The 17,237-nt window shown below is 34.3% G+C and overlaps 2 protein-coding genes across 2 annotated transcripts; both read left to right on the top strand.

The window, feature by feature from the left end:
• Nucleotides 1-457: 457 nt before the first annotated feature.
• Nucleotides 458-4,077, top strand: LOC102599423 (uncharacterized). Its single transcript, XM_006359416.2, has 4 exons — nt 458-763; nt 2,228-2,329; nt 2,419-3,403; nt 3,536-4,077. Exons 1-4 carry the CDS (start codon nt 530-532, stop codon nt 3,784-3,786), a joined length of 1,572 nt encoding a protein of 523 aa, XP_006359478.1. The 5' UTR covers nt 458-529; the 3' UTR covers nt 3,787-4,077.
• A 2,874-nt stretch (nt 4,078-6,951) lies between these two features.
• LOC102599100 (transcription factor MYB1R1) lies at nt 6,952-14,113 on the top strand. The gene is made up of 3 exons (XM_006359415.2): nt 6,952-7,501; nt 12,687-12,895; nt 13,228-14,113. The coding sequence occupies exons 1-3, from the start codon at nt 7,156-7,158 to the stop codon at nt 13,798-13,800; spliced, it is 1,128 nt and encodes a 375-aa protein (XP_006359477.1). The 5' UTR covers nt 6,952-7,155; the 3' UTR covers nt 13,801-14,113.
• The last annotated feature ends 3,124 nt before the right edge of the window (nt 14,114-17,237 follow it).

Here is a 17,237-nt window from a genome sequence, read left to right as displayed (position 1 = left end):
GGTATTTTAGTTCCTTCTTCGAAGAAATTAAACCTTGAACACTGAAAATTAACAGGAAGTTAGAAAGTTCTTTTTTTTTTAGGTTAATTTCGTTCAAGAGAGAAGATGATATTTTTTTTTAAAAAAATCAATGGCTCTTTTGAAAGAATTGGAGAAAATGGTGTATTTTAGGAGGAAGTAATTAAATATAAAAGAGAAAAAATTTGACATGTAACACTTTCTAATTCATTTTTAAAAGCAAAGTTTCTCATTCACGCGTGTTATTTACGTGAAAACAACCATAGGGAGAAAACGAATCAAAATGTTCTATTTATAAAAGTTATTTAATGTTTTCGTACGGTAATAGAATACCTACAAAATTAAGATGTTTCTTTGAAAATTCGATACAAGACTCTTCATATTAGGCCCGCCCAATAAGTGGTACTACCTAGACAAAACCGATCCATATTATCTCAACGCCCGAAAATAATTCAATTCAAACTCATAGAACACAGTAAGAAGTGACCGTTGGGCGAAACACACAAACCAGATGCCGACGAACAATCTGAAGAACACCGCCGGAAAATCTACGGCTAGATTCAAATCCACAAGAAAACCACTACGAGATGTTTCTAATTCAAACATGGTAAAGCCATTAGCAACTTCGTTCAAATCCAAGAAGCTCTACGGAAGGGAAAACGACGACGTCGAATCAGTTGCCGGTGAAAATGTCATGGATCGTCTCCTTCTCATTCGCTCCGACTTCTCCTCCGTTATTCATCAGGTAAGAGTAATTTTTGCTCAAAAATAGTTCGAAGAAGTATTCGATGACGGTGTTTGAAGATAAATTATTTAGCATTAGAATGAAATGGATTCGAATAGAGTGGAATGGATGTAGAAGTCCTATACAGGCACAGCAAATTGAAATAGATTGGGGGATTTACATGATTTATATAAACAATCTGTTTTTTTGGAATTGGCCTCGTAAGGTCTGCATACATTTTACCTTCCTCCGACCTCACTTGGGGGATTTCACTGGGTATGTTGTTGTTGTTATATGGCCAACCAAATGAGGATTTCAGCGCTGGATAGTTAATTAATTGGTTTGCTTATTAGTGCATATTGCTTTGTTGCACTGTCAGAGGTTATTGGTGTCACTTATTATAAGGAGTGCAGTTACAATTTTACACCATTTTGGATACTTCTCAGTGCAACTGAGAGAGTTTTTGATCATTTTGGCATTGTCGGTGAATTTTTATATTCTTGTAAAACAGGTTTTGCTGCATTTTTTTTAATTTGGTTTGTTTGGGGTTGGAGGAGGAGGAAGTATCTAGTAGTTCACATTGGTTATTAGAAATTGATGTCTTTGCACTCGGCTGTGGAGTGTCTCTGCCTGCTGTTACTGCTTCCATAGATGAGTGATGAGTCTACAAATGAATGGAAACAGTACGTCTGAGCAGAGGTAGCTTCTTAGCTGCGAACCAATCCTAGATAACGTCATGTGAAGAGATGGATTATGTAGCTAATTTTTTGGTACTGGGATAAGGCTGTGTTATTTTGACTTTATGTCCTTTAGGAAATTCATAAATCTACATAGGCAGTCCCAGTTAGTTGGAATTAAGTTATAGTCATGTTAGTATGTTTCGTAAGATCCAATAGTTGGTAGGAGTCCTTGAGTATTATTAGAGACTTATATGCCATTTCAAAATGTAGATAACATTTAAAATAGAGGATTCAAGTGGCCGACCCCAAATTGCTTGGAATTGAAATGTAATTGTTATTGACGTTCTTTAGGAAGTTCATAGGGTTACCCAGAATAAGATGATGAGCATCAGTTGTTGGCCCTATTACTCTGGTAAATGGAGCAGAACTGAAGATCTCTGTGAAAAAGTTGGACCTTCCTGCTTCCTTTTTCATCCCTTTTTCCATAACCATCATCATCCTGCGCTCAATCTCCTTTGACATTGCTGAGAATTAGGAGTTTTACTTTCAGTCGTCTTTACCTGACATATATAAGCATTTTGAATAATGACAAGGCATCCAGATATCTATATATTTATCACAGTAACTCTCACATAAACTACATCTTGTATTCTCAAGTTACTTTAAACTCAGAAGAGCATATTTACATCTTGCTCGAACTGTATCAGATACCAATACCAATCTTTTGAAGTTTGTTTTCCCTGTATCAACTTCAATGTTTTCATAAAGAGGTTAATCTCATCTTTCTTTACATGATCAACTGCAGATTGATGAACTTGTTCAAGTGCTCAAACTAGGGGGCAAGAAGAGTGGGAAGGAAATCGAATCTTTCACACATGTCTTGTCTGAAATGCAAGCTTCTTTGAAGGTTCTCTTTTTGTGTCATATTCTCTGCTCCTATATTAGAGTCTTCCATTCCACCGTATTTTACATATATTTTATGTTGGCAAATTGCAGCCATGGGTTCCCAAATTTCAGAAAGCCCTTTCTGATCTATCCACGAGGCCCGAACATCCATCTGAACAGTCACAAATTAGTGAGGCAGTTCCCGTGGTAGCTGATAATACAAGCGATGCTGTTGATAGCCCTGACCAATCCAAGTGGGATTCACTAGTTTCCCCATCACCCCTTGTGTCCTGGAGGGCAGGCTGTACGACTGAGGGTGGCAGACAACTTTTTCTGCTCACACCTTTACCTCTTCGCAAAGTACTCTCATCCAAATGCCAAGGATCTTCTAAAACGTTTGACAACTACACATCAGCTACGAATGCCCAGCTACGTCCTCTTTTTGATATTAGGGGAGATATGGAAGATTGTTTGCTTGAGAATACAAAATCTATGGCTAGTCAACTACCATCCCTTTCTGACATAACTGGGGAGATGGACATACCACCATCCCTTTCTGATGTAACCGGGCAGATGGACATACCACCATCCCTTTCTGATGTAACCAGGGAGAGGGACATATTGCGTGTGAATAATGAAGTGAAGTCAATTCTGAATAATGTTTCTGCTCATGATATGACCATCAACGAGGTCCCTCAGAAAAGAGATCTTATTTCGCCTGTAAGACTTTCACAAATTGACAGTTCGTTGCTAGTAATGACTCCATGCTTGAAAATGTCACCGCCGAAGACGTGTGTACTGCTTGAACCTTCATCAGAATACAACTGTCGGGACAAGCATGGGGCTTATAAAATGACACCGTTTCCTGTTTCACGTCATTTTTCTAGCATGTCTGAAGATTCAGAATCCTCCAGCTCCGAAGGTGCTGAACATTTGACAATGAAGTATCCTGAACTATTTGGAATCAAATTAAGTCAAAACTTGACAAACGGAGGGAAGGTGGCCGATGATGAATCACCAGACTTTCTATTTTCACCACCCAAAACTTGTGTACTGATGGAGCTACCTGTGGAAGAATCATTGACTAATGCAGCTGGTGAGTACCCCTTGCCAAAATATACACGATATTGAAGATCTTTCTTTTCTGAATGCAATCAAGATGTTTCCATTTGGTTTTCATTAACATGACCATTCTGATATTTATTGTTCTTTCTTTCTTTTGGAACAGAAACTGGTGGCAACTTAGATATAGTTGAAAGAACTCCCATGATGACAGAATCGAAGAGCATTCTTGTAATGGGAAAGCATCCTGGTGAGAACACTTTGAAGAAAGAACTGTGGATGAAATTTGAAGCCGCGTCAAGTGATGGCATGTGTTTTAATCCCTCTACTATCCACGAAACTATCCAAAAAGATTTCCTTGAGAGATTGGAAGAGGTTTCTGCTGATGAGGCAACTGCAGAGGAGGAGGGGGCCTAAGATGGTAGAGATCATCACCCCCCAGATGTGCCGGAGTATGCAGGGAAGAGGGATTCAGAAGACAAAAAAATGGAACTGTGTATCTTAAGGTAAATTTGAAACTTGTATTAACTTTCCCTATACCACCTCCTTCCCTCCTCTTTTGTGAAGTAAAGGTGAACATAGCAACAAAGGACTTCAAATATGGTCCAAGTGCAATTTTTTGTAATTTTCGAATGAAAACTTTGAGTTCTTCCCTCCTCTTTTGTGAAGTAAAAAGATGAACATAGCAACAAAGGACTTCAAATATTCCAAGTACAATTTTTTGTAATTTTCGAATGAAAATTTTGAAGTTCTTTAGTAGGTGTTTGGACAATATATGAATGGATGTTAAAAAAAAAGCTTGTGGAAGTTCGAACTAGGCATTTGGATCATTCTTCCAAATTAATAATGTACATCCTAATCTCTTGATTTGTTTAACAAAACAATAAAAACACTTGTATTTTATAAATTATCCATGAAGACAAAATTGCAAATAAAAAAGGCATGGTGCCAAATAAAAAGATATCTAGTATTCCGTCTCAATTTAAATAATGTAATATTTAACTGGATACAAAATTTAAAAAATATGAAACTTTTTTGCAATATATCTAAATTATCTTTAAGATAAATAAAATTTTAAATAGAAGATTATATCTTTGTGGATTTTTTTGTCAAATAAGTGGACTCGACATAAGTAAGAAATTGATTGTATTTTTATTTAAATATATCACATAAATTAGAACAAAGACAATGTTAAAATACAATACCCAACCTATCTCCCTCAAAGTCACTCTATGTGGGTTAGGGGTGTGCATTCGGTTTTTCGGTTTGGTTTTGCACTATTTGGTTTGAATTTTTTGGTTTTTGGTTTTGTAAAAGTGTAACCCAATCCGATCCAAAATAAATTTGGTTTGGTTTGATTTTCCCCTATTCGGTTCGGCTTTTTTCGATTTGGTTATTCGGTTATGTCAATAATTAATAACATAACCAAAGTAATAATATTTAATCCCTTAAATATACTTTCTAATATAAATCATAAGTAAAACTTAAAACACAATACTTATAAGTATACCTACTATAGATGTAATTCAAACATAAAATACAAATGTAATCATCATGAAAGGCAATAACCAAAAAGGGACAAAAGTGGTTAACTGCAACTTAATTCTAAACATTAAACCAAACAAAGTAATTTATTAATCCAAAACCAATCCGAAAAACCAAAAAACCAATCCAAATAAAAATTCGGTTTGATTTGGTTTGGTTATTCGGTTTAATCTGAATAGCGCACACCCCTAATGTGGGTTGATTTTATTCACTTAACTAATCATTATTACCTCAAGAAATTATTTATAAACAAGCTAAAGCGATAACCAAATCAATAGCGTATTAATTATTGTTTTTGGTTATTTGATTTGAACCAATAAGCAAATGCTCCTCATTTTATTTTTAATTTTTTTTGTTAATTTTCTTTTGTTCATGTATACACTATTTGCTACTTACTAAATAAATTTACGTGGCACAATGACAAGTCTCTGTCTCAACATTTGATGCTTATACTCAAAAGTCATAACAATTTCATATTTTAAGGAGGTCCAAAAGTCTTAATCTACATCTAACAACCATAATAATAACAACGCTCAATTCTCTCTAAAAAAACAAGAACGACATAAATGAACATATGCATCAAGTCATTTTCTAAGAAGAAATATGTAAGTATTGGTTAACTAGCAAACTTGGAGGAAAATAGGAATTTATAATTTGTTTGAAAAGCCACAAGGGAATTATAAATGAGCAAAATTAAATGTAATTAGACAGTTTAACATGATTGTTTGATCAGTAATTACAAAGTTGAAACAAATTGAGTTTAATTGAAATTGTGTAATTATACTCTCCAATTGATGTTGAGAAATTTTTTTTTGGTTTTCCACTCGGTGTCCGGAGTCCACATTGGAGCTCTGACTATATCCAGATCGCGCTCTGCAGGGCCCATTTGGGGGTGGCGCTCCCAACAAGATTTTCTCCATACCCAGGGCTCGAACTCGAGACCTCTGGTTAAGAGTGAAACACTCCCACCAGTGCACCACAACCGATGTTGGTGCTGAGAATTGGGTGTAAACAAGGTTGCTTTAAATTTTTAATTAATTTAATTTTTTATTTTTTTTTAAATTTGTGTTAAAACTTTAAAGTTATTATTGTATGCATAATTAATTAGGAATAAATGGGTTATCGATTTAACTATCAACAAAAACTTAAAATAAAAAATTGAATTAATTAATCAATTAAAAGAATTTACAAAAGCCTTTAAAAATAGCTAATTCAATAAATATCGATAAATTAACAACATTTTATATATAATTTATATAATTAATTTTTACACACCTCAATTAAAAATAATTATATAAAAAATTATTATTTTATTTATTATTTTTAACAAATATATCAAATCAAGCATCAACAAACCTATTGTTTTGATTTTCTAGGTATACTATGCACATATTTTTTGACATATATATGAGCACCAGTCATTAGCGTTGATTTCAAACTTCAACGAAAATCTGCGAAGATAGAGAGTGAGTTGATTATGTCGTAGTTCAACTTATCTCCATTTGTATATAGTTTTAGCTAGTCTTTTGTACTTGAGACAAGTATGTACCTATTTAGTCTAGTTTGTAGCTTGTACTTGTTTTATCAATTTTGTACCTTCGTCCACTAGGTCATGGGATTTGATCTTGTACTTGTATATATTTGTCTCATTTCCTTCTTTCCACAGTGTGTTTCTTTTTCTTGTTATTATCTTCTCATTGGTCGTTGATTCCCGATAAGCTTGTTACTTGTGGTTTCAGGATATGGGGTAGACTTACTTATTCGTGAGTTACAATAGGTGTCAACATGACTCGAGTTTCCGAATCATTACATCAAGTAGGGACTTAACAAGACATCTCAGATTCGAGCATGGGTATAGAAAAATTTCTATTAGGAGCACTACCTCAAATAGACCCTACATATTGTAATATGTAATTCAAATTTATTCGATACTCCAATATGAACTCCAAACACGCTAATGAAAAAAAAAAAAAAAATAGAGTAGGGAGAAAACAAAAGAGAAAAAGGAAAATATAAGCAAGTTTCCTTTTTTTCTCTCTCTTGTTATTGTACACTCCCATCCACAAACTGAAGTCTTTTCCTCTTTTATCTCCCTCCTTCTCCACCTTATTATTCGCATATTCTTATCCACCATTTATAAACCTTTCTCCTTCAAAACCAACATCAACAAAAAAAAACTAACTCCTAATCATAAATTAATATTAATTAAATCTTATCCATTTACTCGCCGAGTCAATCATCATGACTCGGCGGTGTTCCCATTGCAACAACAATGGCCATAATTCCCGGACTTGTCCTACCAGAGGTGGCGTCACCGGCGGTGTCGGTGGTGGTAGCTCCGGCGGCGGAGGTGTGCGGTTGTTTGGTGTTAGGCTTACGGATGGGTCGATCATGAAGAAAAGTGCGAGCATGGGAAATCTATCCTCCCTTCACTATCATTCTTCTTCTTCCGCTGCTGCTTCGCCTAATCCTGGTTCTCCTTCTTCTGATGTTCTTCGTGAATCTGTTCATTTGACTGATGGTTATCTCTCTGATGATCCTGCTCATGCTTCGTGTTCTGCAAATCATAGAATTGAAAGGAAAAAAGGTATGATGTTTTTTTTTAAATTTTTAATTTTTTCAAAATTGATGAAATGTTGAAATGAATGTGATATTGAGGCTTATTTACTGCTGTTCATTTGCAAAGTATAGATGAATTATTCCTTGGAAGCAAGATTAAAATTAGTTTAATTATGAGGAATTTTCGAAATTTAATCTTTTTTCGGGACAAACAAATCTAGTAGCATGCCTGAATAGAGCGTATGGAATACTGTGGTGACTAGTTTGTGGTTGAGGTTTAATTGATTAGTTGATTTGCAACTTTTATGTGTTTTCCCTAATCCTAGAAAGGGGCTCTGGGAGGGTAGAGTGTAAGCAGACCTTATCCTACTTTAGAGAAGGTAGTAGAGTCTGTTTCTGATAGTCATTTAGCTCGAGGAAAAAGATAATAATAATTGGATAGGCAGGATGGTTAGATTTACGTAGTGCTTGATATTGATTTTCATCTTTAAACCCCTTCTCCTTTTCTCCCTCTTATTTTTGTCTGTTTTATAGTAGAAAATAAGAAAGTTTTTTTTTTGTTTCCATTGATTTTGTTCATTTGCAATTTTACACTTCCCTCTTTATTAACTTGGATAGGTAGGATGATTAGGTCTATGTTGCGCATGATATGTGACTGTGATGATTTACTTGAATACTACATAAGATTCAATACTCATATAACCAAGCCAACTTTTTTTGGGCAAATTGATTGATATACACCGGCCAAACCCCTACCCCCTTCTTTCCTCCATCCTAATTTGTTTGTTTTTACAAAATGAGACTATCTTTTTAGTATTTTGCTTTCTCTTTATCTTGGGGCAGAGGGAGAGAGGTAAGAGGTTGATGTTTCAGTTTGCATCTTTGATTGGTGGTACTTAGTTGGTATTTTCTTCTCTTAAAAGTTGGTTTAGTATTTTCTCCTTCTTTTGTTTTGGTTCTTTTTTCCCTTTTAGGTTTTTAATGCTTTTGTTTCTGCATCTTCTGTAATATATTGCTGTTGTGCTTTATATTTGATGTATATCTTAGATGTTATGTTGTTTGTGTCCGGGATTTATTTTTTGGTATCTTTTGTGCCTGATAATTCAACCTTGGAACTCAATCCCAAATGCTAGCTATATAAGTGAGCATTGTCTAAGACCATATGAGGAGAAAACAGTCCACCCCTCAACTAATGTGAGACACTCTGACACCCCACACAATAGGACTGGAAATCTAGAGCATAGACAACATAATATGAGGGCCCAATGTTGTATAAACCAAGAACATGAATGTGTGTGGCTCTGATAACATGTGAACAGAAGTGGTTTTTGGGTCTAACTCAATCTCAAAATCTAGTATAATAAGTGATGATTGCCTAAAACCCTATAAGAGAACCATCTTTCCCTCTTGCCAACAGTTGAGTTTCCGAAGTACAAGTAGATAATTCTTGTTAGGTCGATCTGGTTGATTTGTCGCATGTTTTTGCTGGTTGATTTTTTGCATGTTCTTGCTGGTTGAATTGTCTCTAAGTTAATTTTTTCGAGCAGTTTTGGTATATGGAAACTTGCATACCATTTCTGGTGTGCTCAGTGTGAAGGTTAAGTTGTGGGCTAGATACTCGCACTAGGTAATCCAATTAATATCAAATGTCCAGAATAAGTGGAGCTCTTTTTTGTTTTTGTTTTTTTTATAAAAAAATGTTTCTTGTGGAATAGTTTGGTTTCGGCTTGCATAATAAAAAGGGTTGCCCAATGCATGAAATGTTGCATTCACATAAGGTCCAAAGAAGGGCCACACCATAAAGGAGGGATGTAATGTAAGCAGCCTATCACGAGGCCAGCACCAGTTGTTGATTCCATGGTTCAAACCAATGATCTCTAAGTGATATAGAAAACTGTACCATTGCTCCAAGGATCCCCTTTTTTGGCTACGTCTTGCATATTCACTTCAATTGTCTTTCATTTTTGCACTCTATGCAACTTTGTATTTTTTGAGAATTGAGCTGCCTTTCCTCTTTTGATTGGAAAATACTGTTTCTGTCAAGTTGTAAGTAACCAGTATGCCCCTTCTTAGATGTCTAATAGTGCCTTCATGAATTTTTGTCAACTTGTGACCAAAAAAATGTTGAAGTCATATTCATCATCTGAACATCTTGATCAATTTTATAAAATCAAAAGTTCTTATAACATCGCCTGGAAGAGTAAAGATCAGCTGCCTTTTTGGACATCTGATGCAGATCTTCTGTAACCTTTGTTTTGTTTCTCCTTCCTTTCAAGGCATTTCAATGCCACATCTTTATGCCACTTTTCAGTATCCTCTACTTCTCAATATACTGGATGATTTCAACTTACTTCATACCTTTGTCACACTCCAAATGTCAATTATATCCTAGTTAGCCATGAGAATGGATGCACCCTCTCGGTCACATTTCTTCTAGGGAATGTAAAGTAAATCAATCCTTTCATTTTTAGCTGTTGTTTTTCATTCTTAATGACTCAAATTTATCGACGGTAAATAAATGGAAATGAGAAATTTACTGCTTCCTGCTATAGATATTAATGAATGTGATGATCATTGGATGTAAGATGTTTGCAGTGGTAGGGTGGAATTGATATAAAATAGTGAATTTGGTCTATAGCGCTTCATACTGTTTGAAATTCATACAGTGTCAGTATGTTGCAATAGTTGATGATAAAACAAACTGATGTTGGAAAATAGTTATTAATATAGCTTTGTTCTGGTGTGCTTTACTGTGTTTGTGTGAAATGGAAACTTTCTTATTCACTTGTGTGTTTACTGCATCAATGAACAAAAAGGGGCCCGTTCTTGTGGTGTGGTTAATGCATTTGTGTGAAAGTGCACCTTTCTTATTCACTTGATACAAATACATTCAATGTGATTTATAGTGTTATCTAGTTGGCTAGCTCTTCCTACGGTTGCTGATCATAATCAAAATATTAGTCCTTCTACTGTAATTCGTGTTACATCGATGCATCTTCAAGTTGACATTTGTCTGTGATTTGGTAATGCAGCTTAAAATGGAGGTTTTGGTTTCTCTTATACTTCTTCGTGTAGTTTCCGTCCTCCTTTCTATGGAGAAGATAAACTGAAAAGATCAACATAATAAGCAGGGTGACACAAAATGTGATCCCACCAATAGTGCTTGTAGTAATGACATGGTTGTTTCTTTAGAATAAAGTTGTATAGCAAGTCATTGATCCAATAGTCTTTTCGTCTAAACAGTAACGGTTTAACTTTGTTATCTACGAGGCTTCTAAAGAAGAAATGATGTGCTCTTGCAATTATTTTCAAGTCCATTTATCAAATATTCTTATTTAACTCACTCCCTTACAATTGGACATAGCATGTTGCTGTTCAACTAATGATGCCATCTACCATCTTGATTTGGTGCGTGATAAGTTCGGTCTAAAATGTTATCTTCTCAAATTCTTAGAGTTGTGCAGAGATGCATGAGAATTCATGGAATATCATCTTAAACAAAAGTTTTTGGAATAGAAAGCTTTTCTTTTCTCAATTTGTGGTTTTTGTTGGTTTTTTAAAAAGGGTGGAACAACAAAAAGATTAAACATTGGAATTGTCTCTTAATTTTTATTAAGCATAGAGTGTTTTTGAACAGAAGATAGAGGTAGGGTGGATGAAATGGAGGCTCGCATCAGAGTCATGTGTGATAAGAAGGACATGACCTTAGATAGGAAGGTGTGAATGACACGAATTAAGGTAGAATGTTAATAGGTAGAAGAGTGTCCATACTAGTAGGTAGGAGTGCTTTGTCTTGTTTCCCTTACTAGTAGTTGTAAGGCTACTTCTGTAGTTTCATGTTCTTCAATTTATGTTACCATCTATTATTTCATATAGTTCGTTTGTTGTATTGTTTGTAATAGTACTATTTTGTCACTATCTGTGGTTTTTGTTACTATTTATTGTCTCTTGTTCTTCCATTATGTCTTTTTCTAGACTACTTTTGTCTTGAGCCGGGGGTCTATCGGAAACTACCTCTCTAGGTAGAGGTAAGGTGTATGTACACTCTACCCTCTCCAGACCCCACTGTGTGAGACTACATTTAGTATGTTATTGGTGTAGAGGGTCTTTTAAAAAGCCAACTTAAAAGTAGAAAATTTGCAAAAGAAAAAATGCATAATGAAATATAAAAACCTAAAATATCTCAACTAAATTTGTCCAACTAAATTTAAGTTTAAACAAAGACTCATCCTACAACTACACTACTAATTGTTCTTGTAAATTTGTAGCAACAAAATCAAATATTCAACACTCCTCTGCTTCAGTTGCTGCAATCTAATAAGGTTGTTCCTCCTCAAAATTTCTGCTTAGGTAGTTTGTGCTTGTGAATTCTTTTGAGTGTTGTTGAACTTGCACACTTTTTTTGTAACATGATTTTCCTTCTCCTCCTTTATTTTGTCTTTTGGTTGTGCATAAATCATCCTCAATTATATTGTCTTGTATGAAAGATCTTTTAATTTGGACAACCATAGGATTTGCAAAAATTTGTCGTGAGGATTTTTCTTCCATTATAATGTCTCATAGATCATAGGTTTCAAAGTAAAACTTGAACTTCACTGACCAATTTTGATAATTTTCATCCGTGATTCAAAAAGATATTGATGCTTGTCTTGATTAAAATAGGTATGTATTAAATTAAGTATTGGTTGTATCCCTATATTAAAAATTGGTATTGGGCTCAAGCGTTAAAAATAAGCAAGAGTTAAAAAAAGGCTCATGCGTTAAAAATAAGCACGAGTTAAAAAATGAATTGGAAATAGGTATAGTTTAGTGGATGGAAGGTTTTCTTCTTCAGTGAACTCACAGATCCAGTAAAATAAGATCAATGGAAGATCTTATACCACGGGTGGGTTTTTAAAAGGGTGGAGCAGCAAAATGATTGAAATTCTCTTAATTTTTATTAAGCATTGAGGAAAGCCTTAAATATCTTACATAAAATTTAATAATTTTTTATTTATACAGAAACTCCTCCTACGACTAACCTATTTATTATTCTAGTAAATTGACAGTAACAGAAGCAAATATTTCCCTTTCCTTTTTGGATCTCACTTTTGTTTGTTGGGATGATTTGCTGAGAGAGTTTTGTCACTAACTCCAACTTTAGGTGACAAATTTATCACCTAGGTGTGTGGAGGAAAGTTGGTTGTGAACTAATTTCTCGGATGTGTTTGTAGGCATTCCATGGACAGAGGAAGAGCACCGGCTTTTCTTGATCGGGCTACAAAAATTGGGCAAAGGAGATTGGCGGGGTATATCGCGAAACTTTGTGACGTCAAGGACTCCTACCCAAGTAGCTAGCCATGCCCAGAAGTATTTTATTCGGCAGAGTAATGCTACTCGGAGAAAGAGAAGATCCAGTCTTTTTGACATTGTTGCTGATACGGTTTGTCTTGCTTCTCAAACTTAAGCTTTGGATAATGATCATATTATGACCATATAGGCATTGCTGTGCACTATAGTTAAGGCCTAAAGCTACCCCTGCCCAAGCCCACCCAAACGCATAGGCAGTTGACATGCCGTTGCAGCATGTCTACTCTTAGTTACTTGGTCATCCATCTCATGTTACGACGTATGAGAAAAGTTCTCTTCCTGTTTCCGCGGGGTGAAACTTGAGCTTTCCTGTTTTGCTATGTTATCTGGGGCTTTTGGTGAAGTCCTTTCTTAGGACTTTTGTTTTGATCCTTTTTTATGTTTCTTTTCTATGATGTTAAACAGGCTGCTGATGCTTCCCATCCACTTCCGGAAGAACAATTTATGCTCCCACCTAGAGCAATGGAAAGTGATAAGGAACAGTTAGCACCCTCCGCAACAAAAGCAATAGAAACTAATTTTGCAGATTCACTCCCTTCCTTAGAACTTTCTCTCAAGTCAGATTTTGAATCCATGGAAACCGCTCCAAGTGAACCTGTTGAAGAAACGAAACCAAATACCACAATCAGCGAAATTCCTTCAGTATTTCCAGCATTCTTCCCAGCTTACATTCCAGTTCCATATCCCTTCTGGCCATCAAATGCCTTCCCGGTCCCTGAAGATAGAGGAGCAGAACCGTCTCATCATCAGATCCTCAAGCCAATTCCATCCGTCCCTAAAGAACCCGTGAATGTAGATGAACTGGTGGGAATGTCCCAGCTCACTTTAGCAGACACTGGTTCTGGCCTTATTGAGCCTTCACCACTCTCCCTTAAGCTAACAGCAGAACCATCACGACAATCAGCTTTTCATGCTAGCGCACCAGTCAAAAGCTCAGAGATTACCAAGGGTGAAACTGCTCCGATTCAAGCACTTTAAACCTATTGGGGATGAGTCTACCTTGTTTTTCTTAAGGGTGTAAGTACATGTTCTCTTCCCTCTCATCTATGTGACATAGGGTAGGTACTTTCAAAGAAGCAGCAAGTAGGTGAATTTAGCTGAAAATTCATTCTTTGTCATTGTATAGAACTTAGGGTGTCTAACATACTTAATACTGTGGTGTTTTATGTAAATTGTTGGCTTCTTTGTAATTGCTTTTATTTTCTCACATTTAAGAGAAAATATAGGGTCACTGATTCTGTTCAGTGTGATGGTTTGGCATAGTTTACTTCCAATTTGAGAACTTTTGATATGGAGTTGATTGTCATATGTTATGCATCTATAATAGTATGGTAAAATCCACAGTGTAAAATGTAGAACACTTCATGCTATGCTTATAGAATAATCATGAACTTATTTTCAAGGCCTATTTTTCAAATTAACTTAAGTGTGAGTGAGATAACAATGCATCATTGTATGATGGATAATATAAAGGTGTAATACATAATGTGTTCTTTAACTTGGCTTCACTTAACATCTAATGTGGAGTTTCAAATTTAGGGATTTTTCATCTATGACCCTCAACTTTGGGTGCACACAAGTAGATGCTTAAATTTGTATAAAATTATTCAAGTAAATAACACATCTTACATAACAATTTGTGTGAGATATACTTGAACTGATTTGTAATTATTTTGGGTTTAATGGCTCATTTATGTAGTTTTTCCTAATTAATAACTAAGGTAACTTACAAAATTTTCACTAGTTCGGAAGTTAATTACTTAGATACATGTTATTTTACAATATTATTAATCTTAATAGATTTTGATGCGTCCATATACATTCAGTTACATGTATCTTGGGATATATGAGTCAAAATTAGGTGTAATTTGTTCTAGATGCATTGCATCAAATTAAATTTACATGTACCTAAGATACATAGAAAAATTTTGCTCGTCTCCCTTCAATCTCGCTCACCACTCTTCTATGTATCTGGTATCCAATTACATGTGAATCACTTTCGATACATGTATCTAGTGTGATTCGCATGTATCTGGGATACATAGACAAATGTCATTGGCTCTCTACTATTCTCTCGACTCTCTCCCTATTTCAATGTATCTAGTAACAAAAAATATGTGTCTAGGTGTATTTCGCTTGAAATCTGGTATAAAATTATAAATTAGTATATAAAATACAATTATTTCAAACCATAAGGAGAATTAGTAAATATGGTAGAAATGTTTGTGTAACTACGTAGTTTCTCCAAATTATTACTACATATTGATATTCCCGCTATTGGATATGGAAGGGTCGTTCGGTTTAATGTGTTATTAAAATAATATTGATGTTAAACTCATACATTAATAATATTGTGCTTTCAGTAGTACTAATTGACAAGATGTGAGCTAGAGTTAACGCGAAATCGAAAGTTTGGAGAAAGACCCTAGAATTAAAATATTTTAAGTTGAGTGGAATTAAAATTGAATATTTAAAGTGTAAATTCAGTGATGTGTCTCATGTAGTGAACGTGGATGTGAGAACACCCAGGTCATTTCCAAGAGAGAAAGTTTTAAGTACTTGGGTTATTAATAATCCAAGGTAATAGGTAGGATGACGAGGATGTCACTCATTGTATTAAGGTAGGATAGATGAAATAGACTCTCATTCAATATCATGTGTAATAAGAATGTGTCACCTAGTTTTAAAGGTACGTTTTACAAAATAAAGGTTAGAGTTACTATGATTTATATGACTGCGTGTTGTTCAATCAAGAACTCGCATGTTAAGAAGATGAGAGTTGTATAAATGAGCATGATGAGGTGGAAGTTTGATCATACTAGAAGAGATAAGACTAGAAATGAGATTATTCTTATAAGGAGAGAGTGTCCTCCATAGAGGACAAGATGCAAAAAGTGAGATAGGTGGTTCGTGCATATGAAAAGGAGATGTGCATTTGCCCGATTAGAAGGTGTGAGAGGTTGGACAGTGTGGATCTGAGAACGGGTAAAAGTAAGCCTAAGAAGTATTAAAGTGAGGCGATTAGGTAGGACATGATGCAACTTGAACTCACTGAGGACATGACCATTGATAGGAAGGTGTGGAGGTAGAAGGTTAATAGAAAGTCGAACGTATTTCTTTTCCATTCTCACAATATTAATATTATTCTTTTTTATTTTTCCTCATATTTATATATCTACTAGTATAAGCTAAGATACATGATTTGTCATGTCATCGTGAGATATTCATGAGACACATATCCATCATGTAAAGATATGAAAATAATCATTAAAAAGTTGAAGTATCAAAATGACACTGAACGTAAAATTTAAAAGGTTATATATGTGTTTAGTCAAAAATAAAGGACTAATTGCCAATTAATATAGTTGTGAAGTAAATTTAAAATCTCTTAAAAAGTTCAAAAAAAAATTTGATCTGTAAAATCTCCACTCTTCTTCCTTTAGCCTTCAAAACCCTACATTTCATTTAGTCGCTGACTCGTTTTCTCTGTTATATGAATGATCTTCTTGAGCTTTTTGCATCTTTTATTTTTTTGTTAACGCTTTCAATTGTTACATTATTTTTTATGGAAGTAAAGTTACATTTTTATGGAACTACATGGAGGAAACAAGTAGCAGGTTATCTTCAGATAAATAACTATACACTTGCTTAATTTTTAAGAATGTATCAATATCTGCAAATGACTTGTTATTTGCATCCTAGTAAATGTTTATGAATGTATTTCACTTGAGAAGTTTTTGTTCATTGATTTTTTTGGATTTTCTTTCAATGTTTAGGATGGTCTATGGTTGTTGTTCCATTGTGGTAAGTCCATAATAATTTTTTTTATGCTATGAAGAAATTGAATCGAAATCTTTAGTGTCTTATTATTCTAACTCTCATTCTAAAGTTGATAAATATTTCTAGATTCTGAATTGGTTATCCATGTCAACATCGATTTATATCACAAATTCTTAGATCTATTAACCATTTGTCAAAAGCTGATAAAATTATATGAATCATTTTTAACTTTTAAAAAAAATCTAAAAGTATTTATAAACTATCTAATTTAATAGCATGCTTGGTAAAAAAATAATTCTATTTGATTAGAAAAAATTCTTTATTGTTTGCTATATCACTCAAAAGATTATTCTTCTTTTTTATATCATAAAACTCACTTATTTTTTATTATTTTTTCAAAAGATTACTCAAGTTTAAAAGTGGTACATATTTAGCTAAATTTTGATGACATGACTCTTGATTTTAAGCCAAAAAAGAGTGTTAAAAACCCAATCCATTTTAACAACTATTATTTGACCTAATACCTGATCTGTAAAACCTATTTACATGTTATGTCCAAAAATTCTTTTATATGATAAACAAATCTCTTTATATGACTAATCTAAACAATAATAATAATAATAATAATAATTATT

The sequence above is a fragment of the Solanum tuberosum genome, unplaced genomic scaffold (assembly GCF_000226075.1).
Source record: "Solanum tuberosum cultivar DM 1-3 516 R44 unplaced genomic scaffold, SolTub_3.0 scf00297, whole genome shotgun sequence".
In the NCBI taxonomy this organism is placed as follows: Eukaryota; Viridiplantae; Streptophyta; class Magnoliopsida; order Solanales; family Solanaceae; genus Solanum; species Solanum tuberosum.
The sequence above is the reverse complement of the archived record's forward strand: the minus strand, read 5'-3'. Positions and strand labels throughout refer to the sequence as shown.